Source organism: Myotis brandtii, unplaced genomic scaffold, assembly GCF_000412655.1.
Source record: "Myotis brandtii unplaced genomic scaffold, ASM41265v1 scaffold191, whole genome shotgun sequence".
Lineage (NCBI taxonomy): Eukaryota > Metazoa > Chordata > Mammalia > Chiroptera > Vespertilionidae > Myotis > Myotis brandtii.
This window is the reverse complement of record NW_005357115.1, coordinates 7,008,426-7,018,608: the sequence shown is the minus strand read 5'-3', so window position 1 is coordinate 7,018,608 and position 10,183 is coordinate 7,008,426. Positions and strand designations below refer to the sequence as shown.

At 35.6% G+C, this 10,183-nt stretch overlaps 1 protein-coding gene across 1 annotated transcript in view; it reads left to right on the top strand.

Moving 5' to 3' along the window:
* CALM2 (calmodulin 2 (phosphorylase kinase, delta)) overlaps window positions 1-10,183 on the top strand; it is a 14,870-nt gene that overhangs the window by 883 nt on the left and 3,804 nt on the right. The window contains exon 2 of the mRNA XM_005864804.2: window positions 5,046-5,076. Within this exon, the coding sequence (XP_005864866.1) occupies window positions 5,046-5,076 (31 nt within the window). The remainder of the gene's footprint in view (window positions 1-5,045; window positions 5,077-10,183) is intronic.

Genomic DNA, 10,183 nt, shown 5'->3' with positions numbered 1-10,183 from the left:
GGCGAGAAGGAAGCTCGGTGAATGCCGATTTTTCCCCCATCTGGGTTTTGGGGCCTTTTTCCACTATCCAGGCTGGACATTTAAAAATAAGAATTATTTTTAAGTGGCTTTATGGTTGGAGGAAATGATCTCTGTGTCACGGAAGTCGGGCGCGTCCCCGAAGTACGCATCTTGTTAAAGAAAGCCCTCGGCCCCGGTTAGGTGAAAGGCGTTTCCTATCTGCCTTGCCACCTACGGAAAGCAGGCTCCGCGGCGACTGTTGTGAAAGTCGGTCTTGTTCTCATGTAACAACTGGAAGGATGCTTTTGAAAAGGGCCACTGGTATGTCCTATTTTTGAGCAATCACGTGCACTCCTTATGTCAGGGAACCACGACCACGCAGCAGCATTGCCCCCGCTCCAGTCCTCTTGGGGATCACTCCTATTTCCCTACAGAAGTTGCCAGATCATCTTCAGTTGTTCAGTTCATTTGTGCAATAATGGTCGTCAAATACCGGAGTATGATAGAAGAGTATTTGGAGGGCAGGGGATTTTAAAAAGCGTTTTCCTGTCACTTGAGACCAGAACTTCTGTTTTTAAAAAAATCTAATGAGGGCGGTAATTTGCAGTACTTAGTTCGTGGTTCCTTCTGCCAAGTAATTACAGCGATGGGTGTGTCCAGGAGGCAAGGTGACATCTTAAACAAGAGTTGGAAATCCTTGCCAACTGAAACCTTCAGCCTTAATGGGTGTGGGGAAAGGACTTCATCTTGGTTAAACTAGTGCTCGTTTAAGTTTGATGCACTCGTTCCATACTGATATTTTTAAGTTATTTTATTATGAGTTTGTATATGCTGGTTGAACTTACTACTATTTTAGGTGAAAGTACATTATAGGCATGTAATCGAAGTTTTTAATTGCGAGGTAAATTTTAAAATGTTTTTAAATGAAGGGTAAGATTGTTGTTGTTTTTTTTTTCCTTCAGTATAATTGAAAACACACTGGAATAGGTTTTTTTCCCTGGTGATGGGTAGAGTATATCTATACTTTCTTGGTTCTTTGCCCGTGATAAACTTTTGAGTTACTGTTTGCATCGTTGATGCTTTGGGGGTTTTTGTTTGTTAAATTGACAGTCATCATTAATTATTTAATTTGGAAATTGTCCTCTTTAACTTTATAAGACTTGGAGATTTAAAGTTAGAACTCTGACAAGTTAAAAGAAAAAAAGTTATATGAAAGTGGAATATGATTGCTCACATAGCTCTTAGGTTTACATATAGTTGATATATCATCCTCTTTGAAGGGGGGAGTGCTTTAAGAAGACTTAAGGGCTGGGGTGGTTAGATAAATAAAAGATGTGAAAAGGTAGAAAATGTTGTCATTTGTCTAAATAAATAATCATTATTCCATCAAACTGCAAGGAGATCTATTTCTGTTAGACTGAGGAAATTCACTATGGCTCTATTAAAATGCAGGAAATTCTAGATTCAGCTAGAATGATCAAATTAGGCCCTTGGTAAAGGTCCTAATTTTTATAAAGTAATTTGATGGGTTCTTTTTTTTTTTAATCCAAGATGCTATATATAGTAAGTACTGTTCTACCAGTATTACTGATATAATTATTGAGCTAATTTAGAGGCTGCTTTTTATATAGGTAAAAAAACAATTCTGAAGTTGTAGGAAAATTTTAATTATGAAGCTTATATCTAAGTAGGACTTGGAAGAAACAGGAATGAATGAAGGATAGAAGTTTGTGTGCCATTTCAAGCCTATGGATTCATCCATTTACTTAGATAAGAATTTTGGATCATTTGTATAAAACCTTACACTAGGTGAGCTCCAAGAGTACCCATACCTACTTTTGAGAGCCATTTAGGAAATATTTAATAGGTACATAATGCATTCACTTCAGGTCACACCTAGTCTATTTTAGTGTTTCTCAATAGGTGAATAAATCACCTGTGGTTTTGAACCTGAGAGTGAGTATGCTAATGCCTGGAAGCTTTCTCTGGCATGACAAGAGCAGTAGGAAGAATTATATAAAGTGTAGAAATACAGTAAGAACTAGTCAGCTCTCTAGTGAATTATTCTTTACTGAGATAAATACACATGTTATTGAGCTTGAGTTTTCCCAAAAGTATAATTTTTGAAGTTCTTCTAAGTAAGAAAATGTCACTCTCCATAGACAGAAATAAGAAACAAATTGATTTGGTGTAGTTGGGAAAGGCTTACAAATTAGAATGCTAGGAAGTGTTGTTTCTGCTTTTAGTAGGTTTTAATCTGAATTGTTTAATATAAAGATTTGTTTGATATAAAGATTACTTTAAAACCTTGAACTCTGGGTTAGTAGTAAATATGAAAAATGTCTCTAAGCTTCTCGAAACACTCCAAACAAAAATCACAGTGCTTTTAGGTTATGTGAGTAACTTAGGCTCCTGTGTGCTTAGTTTATTCCTTGAAGCTTATTTGTGATCTTTTCTTTAGGTTATGTGAGTAACTTAGGCTCCTGTGTGCTTATTAGTTTATTCCTTGAAGCTTATTTGTGATCTTTTTTAAGATTACCTTTGCCTAGAGGTAGGGAGCTGGACAAGATGGTGTGGAACCATTAAATTTGGACTTTCAAAGAAAATTGAAAAATTTCTTTTATAGCTAACATCTTTGTTTCTTCTTGAGGCCTTAAGCTTCCCCAAAATCTTCCCCCAACCATGTTTTGAGAACAAACCCAGTGTCTACCATTCTGCACATAGCCCATCAATCCATCAGCTTTCATACATGCTACATTGCCTTCCACATCTGTCCCTGGACTTCAACTGGTGGTTTCAGTTTGTGGAAATATATTTTCTCAGCTTAAAGTTTAACATGAAACATGGTAGGTTTGTTGTAAAGGTCTTGATAATGCTGTGCATGTTTACCTTCTGTGTGGAAGTTGAACTAGTTAGGTTGATAGTTAACATTGTAGGTTCTTTGATTTATTTATGTAAAATAATTATCACTAAACTCTTTTGGCCAGCCTTTGACATAGCTTCTGATTTACTCTACACAATAACTGTTAGGTAGGTATTACTGTGTTAACAGGTGAAGTTGATTTAGAGGTTGAATAATAAGTCCAAGGTGTCAGAGCTATTAAGTTGCAAGTTGCAAAGCTGGGATACTAGCCCCATGATGACTCAAAGCACTATGCTTTTTCCTGCACCATACCATATTGCCCTTCCTTCAGAAATTATAGAAATCCTGCAAAATGAAATCAGACTAGAAGTAAATCCTTGTAAGGGTGGGAAACCTTTTTTCTGCCAAGGGTCATTTGGATACTTACGACATTATTCGTGGGCCATATAAAATTATCAACTTAAAAATTAACCTGCTATATTTGGTTAAACATTTAATTAACTCACCCCTAATGCCTTGGCATGGCCATACCAAATGATTTCTCGGGCCTGACATTCCCCATCCCTATAGCCTCTAACAAAGGAAACAACTCAGTGGATTTACTGGGTTTTAAATCTTTTTCCTAGGGAAAACAATCTGGCTGATTTTATACCAGATTGCTGGAGATAATTTATTTTATAAATTTCTGCATTTGAACTTAATTATTTGCTCTTCAATTTTAATTATCAGGCCTTTGGCTTTTTTTCCTTTTTAATTTTTAAGAATGGAAATGAGTTGATTGCATTGAGATCAAAGCAAGCAGGGAAAGAAACGTCTGCTTTGTTTCTCAAATATTCTCATGCTGTCCCCTAGAGAAAATGTGATACTATTCTACATTAAGGTGTTACCCTTTCTGGGGGTCTTTTTACTTAAAAGGAATGAAACCAGGCAGTGCTTTTATTTTCATACCAAAAATGAATGGATTAATCATAGTATGTTTGACTTGATGTAGGTATACATACTAGATAGGAGGCTATTTCTTGTCAGTGCCTCCCAGAACCACATAAACAGTTGTTTCATGGGTATGTATGCTGATAAGCAGAGAAATGTCTAAAGATGAAGGACACATGAAGAACAAAGCCTTGATATTTTGCAAATATCCTTATATATTATGTGCTCTGAATTTTAAACTTAGAGGCATTGGATATGTCTAACACTTTAATGTTTAATACTCACTCTACTAGCTAACTAATACTGTATTCCCACTCCCGGAAATATAATCTGAGTCCTTCTTTCCCCTTTTGTAAGATAGGGAATAAGAACACCATTGTTTGGTTACTATGAAGACTGAATAAGAACAACATATAAAATGGTTTTTGCAAATGCCTGAAAATAGGTTTGTTGTTTGTTTTTTAAAAAGCAAGAACCAGTAACTTTCTCCATGTGCTCAAGACATCACAAACCTTAGGCTCACTTTGGGATTTCAAAAGTCAAGAGAAGATGAGAGGCTGGACTTACTTAACATTTGGTAAATAATGTAATTCAAGTGTTCAGAATCCTGCATTCTCTGCAGTTGCCTGGCAGGTGAAGAGGAGTAAAAACTGGTAGCTTTCATGTTGCCCCATCCAAGACTAGATTTTAATCTTTTTAATAATGGGAGTTTTGCTTCATTTTGAGATTTGGAAAATTACTTTTATGTCCAAATGATGTGTTTAAGCCATTTATGGGGGCAATTTTGACTATAGTCCTTGGGCATTATTTTTGGTTCAATGGACATTTCTGGTAATAATTTTATATCTACCAGAGGAGGTGAGTTTAAGTTGAGGTATGCTAATTTTGAAAAAGGAAACAATGATTCTATTGGATTCTATCTTTAATTTAGAAAAACTCCAATTAAACTTTTTAGTATTCCAGATTTGTTTTTTTGTGTGTTTTTTTTCCAAGTTGTGTAAAATTTACTTTCAAACATATTCTGAAATACTTTCCTTATCTTAAGTTTGGGGTCAAGACTGTTTAACTTTGAATGTAAACCAGATGTATGCATTTTCCACTTACCCTGTGTGCTTATTGCTGGTACTAAGAAATGTTGAACTAAATGAAGTTTATGGTACATGCCAAACCTTAAAAACTTTTAAAACTTGTTTTTGTAATTGCTAACCTACATAGTCTCAAGTCACTAATCTATCTCTTGATCTCTTTGTAGGCTGACCAACTGACTGAAGAGCAGATTGCAGGTGAGAAATACTTTGCCTGATTGTACCTGTTGGATTTTATTATAAACTGAATAGCTAATCCAAAATGAGATACTTGTATGAAAAAATTGACTTTGATCTATATAGTACATAGCAAATGGCTGTAATTTAATACAGTAATTGAATCTGCTTTGGCAAGTGAAAAGGTAAACTTGCCTGAGAAAGATGTGTGGGGCTAACTGTAATTAAAGACATGTTTTTATGCTGTTTTTAGACATGTTTGGAGCCAGGTGGTTGTCTTTTGTTGTTGTTGGTTATCTTACTTTAAAACATGAATTCTAAGCAGTTTTTAATACTGTAACTCCAAATCAGTCTCTACAAGAGGGCCACGTCATGTAACCAATAGGTAATTTGAAATGTAGAATCAGAAGATGAACATTGAATTTACGCCATTGTAAAATAGCTAATATTTTAACCTTAGAATTGCATATATAGTAAGGGAATAACCCCTTTTTCCAATGAAAAACCTAGATCTAAAGGTTAACATTCTATTTTACACATGTAATTATGTCTTATAAAGTAGTGACAGCTATTTAAGTGAGCTTCTTAAATCTTGTCTCCTTTGGTTTTATATGTGAAATTGTTACAGAAAACTTGATGTCATGTTGTCTTTATGCCATACCATTAAACATTAGTATTTTTTATTTTATTCTAATATTTGAGATGTCTGATTAACATTAAAATGTTTTGGAAACTTGCTAAAGTTTTGCTTTTTTTATGCAATATTGAAATGTCTTTCAAATTCTATTCTTTTACTTCACATTAGAGGCTTTTGTTAACACAAGCATCAAGCAGTTTTAACTGCTACAATTTTCCTGGTAGGCAAGGAGTTTGAAGTGCTCAGAAACACTGAAGCATTTTTTTAAACATATTTTATTAATTTTTTTACAGAGGAAGGGATAGGGATAGAGAGTCAGAAACAATGGGAGAGAAACATTGAGCTGCCGCCTTCTGCACACCTCCTACTGGGGATGTGCCCGCAACCAAGGTATATGCCCTTGACTGGAATCCAACCTGGGACCTTTCAGTCCACAGGCCGACGCTCTATCCACTGAGTCAAACCAGTCAGGGTCTGAAGCATTTTTTAAAAATATTTTTATTGATTTCAGAGAGGAAGGCAGAGGGAGAAAGAGATAGAAACATCAATAATGAGAGAGAATCATTGATCGGCTGCCTCCTGCACGCCCTATTGGGGATTGAGCCTGAAATCCCAAAATCCAGGCATGTGCCCTGACTGGGAATCGAGCCATCTTGGTTCATAGGTCGATGCTCAACCACTGAGCCACCCTGGTTGGGCTGAAGCAATTTTTAAAGCTAGAGAAAACTGAGAAACACAGTTAGAACTCAACAATATAGCCCATTTAAAGTAAATAAATAAAGTAAATAAAACCACCCCTATAAACACAAACTTAGAGGAGCCAGACATCACTAATCTCAAACATTCATCATGAATATTATTTGATAGGATTATATAAGGTAGAAAGCTATTAGCATTAAGGACAAAATTTATGCAGGTTTTATTTTTACTTGCTGTGTGGATTTGATTTAAACCTGGGATTTGCTTTCTAGGGTTGGTAAATTGCATGTTGGTTTATATTATTTTTAAATGTATCAATGAAATGTAAAATTACTCTGAAATAGTTTTTAATATATCCTTCAGGAACTGACCTCTGGGCTATCTAATATTTCCATTCTTAAACTCTTACATTCTCTGATACATCTGGCCTCCCTCTCTGCCCAGTTAGGTAGTTGTGCCTATTGTACACAGCACAAAATGTTCACTTTAAGGTAGAAAATGTATTAGTCAAAGTGCCTGTCACAGAGTTGGTGCTCATTGTTGCCTTCCCAAACACACGCGCCTCTTTAAAGAAAGATTGTATCTGTGAGATATAAGAATCTTCAATGACTGTTATAACATTTTTATCAAGAATAGTTGTAGTTCATTGGAATATTGTCTTTAAGACAAATTCTGTCATTTCATTGACTTCCATCATACAATTAAATTTCAAGTGGGAATGGAGGAAAATATATTGTAGATTCTCTCCCTACCCTGCCTTTTCCTAGACTTTTAAAGGTGCTCCTTAGACCCCAGGCTTTAATAAACCTCTGAACATTTAGGTTAGAGGAACCAAAGCTTTTATGCTGCTAATAAAAATCCTGTGAGAACAGTGACCTTTTTGTTTTCTCTGTATTCCCAGTGATTCCCACATAGTAAGGACTGAGTAAATATTTCTTGAAGGAATAAGTTTTATTTTCAAAGAGGACTGTGACACAAAAAGTGTTCTAGAACACTACCTTACTCTATCCTAAGAATTATTCTGCTGCTTCCAAAAATCCCTTCCTAAATTTGGTATGTTTCAATGTCCACCTTTGAGGTAAACACAGACTTTGTCTTTATCTGGTAAATTATAATCACTGGTGACCAGTAACATCCTAGCATCTAAGACCTGCTTGTTGAATGTTAAGCTTCATACATGTAATGCAGCATTGAATATACTAAAGTACTTTTAAAAGCTATTTTTATCTTTATGTGACAATCATTACTGTTTCCGATTTATTTAGAGATTTTAATAGCAAATAACTTGGTATAGAAAAAAGTGTGCTTGTTGTTTAGGTGGTTACTAGAATTGTTTACATTACTTAGTCTTAAAGAGCAATCTGGAACAGTCTTAGTGTGATTTCACAAGTTAATTTTATTTGACTCTGCCATGATGTCATTAGTAGTTGACATTTAGAGGACTAATAAAAAAATGTAACAAGAATTTTTCTTTTTAAAAGAAATTTGTGCCTAAATTGTCATTGAACTTTCAGTCAAGGTTCAGTGTAGGGATAAAACTTGGTTGATAAAATATATTAACTGTACTCAGTTTATAACAATTACAGAGTGCCAACAAGGGATTAAACTAAATACATAAAAGTAGGCATTTGATTTTTCTTTAGTTGTAATTGTTTATTGATAACCTATTTTAATAAAATTATAAACTTATGTGATATAAATAATTGGAAAAGGGTCCTGGGGTTGCTGATGAACACATAAAACTTAAATAATAAGTTTCCTGAAAATTTCAACTTAGGCATAACTAGAATGGGTTTAGAGGAAGGTCCTATCAATTGTGTTGAAGATAGCTGTTCTGTGTGACATTCAGGACCTGTTGTTTTCTTATTGTGTATTTAGTACTGGGTTTATATTTGAAGTCATTCCTGAGAATTACTGTTTGGAATGACATGCTTCTGTACATGAAGATTATGCTAGTTCTGAAGTACAGGTGGTGAGCTATACAGGCAGGTGAATTTAAATGCTACTTTTGAGTTTATTATTTCAAGGAATTTTTACAGGTATTTCTGGCTCTTTAAGAGTTATTAGATTTTAAGACTTATTGAAACTTAGAATACACACATAAATTAATACTATGCATCTTCCAGAATTTGGCTTTAAGTTAAATCATATCCTATATAATAACACCCTAATATGCAAATCAACCGAATGGCGTTAAGACGGGTCGCTATGATGCGCACTGACCACCAGGGGGCAGATGCTCAACGCAGGAGCTGTCCCCTGGTGGTCAGTGTGCTCCCACAGTGGAAGCGCTGCTCAGCCAGAAGCTGGGCTCTTGACTGGGGAGTGCAGCGGCGGTGGCAGGAGCCTCTCCAGCCTCCACAACAGCGCTAAGGACCCCTCGGGGGATGTCCGACTGCCTGCTTAGGCCCGCTCCCCTGAGGGGTCCTGGACTCTGAGAGGGCCCAGGCTGGGCTGAGGGCCCGCCTCCATTTGTGCACTGGGCCTCTAGTAGTAAAGTAATTATAGATACACATTGCGAATTTCGCATATAATGGTGGTGTTAAATGATGCCTGTAGCTAAGTATTACAGCAGAGAATGTAGTGTAAACAAATTACAGTTCTCCAAGTCCTCTCATTTTCTTGTAGCGTAAGTTATTAGGTGATAGGTGCTATGTGTTCAAACCCTAATAATGGTTTGCATATTTCTAGTCATTATTTCTACATCCTGTTTTTTAAAAAAACATAAGATAGAAATGTTTTCATCAAATTCTGCTATTTGTGGGGTTTAATGATCTATTTTTGTCATTGGATTGATCTATATTAGTACTATATACTATTTTCATAACATCAGTGAGTAATTTGGTACTAAGCATCTGGTATCAGATGATTTCCTCTAAAAACAAGTATGATTTAAACGAATGAAACTCTGTTACAATGCAGCAAACCACAACTAGTCAGTGATATCTGATTTAAACTAAGCAATTCAAAGATTTTAAGTAGAATAAGCAGAAACAAGTAACATGGTAATCAAAAAAGGCAAATAGGCCCTGGCCAGTGGTTAGAGCGTCGGCTCAAGGACCAAAGGATCTTGGGTTCTATTCCTAGTCGAGGGCACATACCTGGGTTGCAGGTATAAAGAACCCAGGTAGGAGGCTATCATGATTGTCCAGGCAAAAGGTGATGGTGCCATTATTGGTTGTAGTGATGAAAAAATAATCCAGTAGTATTTAAACAGCAGAGTTCAACAGGACTTATTGACAGATTTTAGGGGAAGAGTTTTGTTGCTTTAGGTCAGCCAGAGGAATGTCTGTCCTGTAGGAAGTCAGAAATAAAGGATATTATGTTGAGAGAGATGTGTATACTAAGACATGAAATCATCATTATAAGTGGGCATAGATGAAATGGCCAAGGAGAGAAGAAAGGATGAGAGAGTTGGTCACATCTACTTGGGAAGAAACAAGTAGGAACCAAAAACCTTTGGCATTGTAAGATAGAATATAAATTAAAGTACTATTGTGGAGGCCAAGAGAAGTTTGAGGATTTCTTTTAGTATAATTTTGGATACTGCAGGAAAATGAGATCATCATCCTCTTAACATTCATTAAGTACTTACTTGCCAGACCTAGTTTTGAGTGCTTTACATGTAGTGACTATGTTCTTAAAATAAGGAATTAGGTACGTTATCCCTATTTAACAAAAATGAGCAAGCTGAGGCAGAAAAAAAGGTCTAGTAACTTAATTTGCTGGAGGTTACATTTCTAATAAGTAACAGCTGGGATTTTTTTTTCAATTTTTAAAATTTTTATTGAT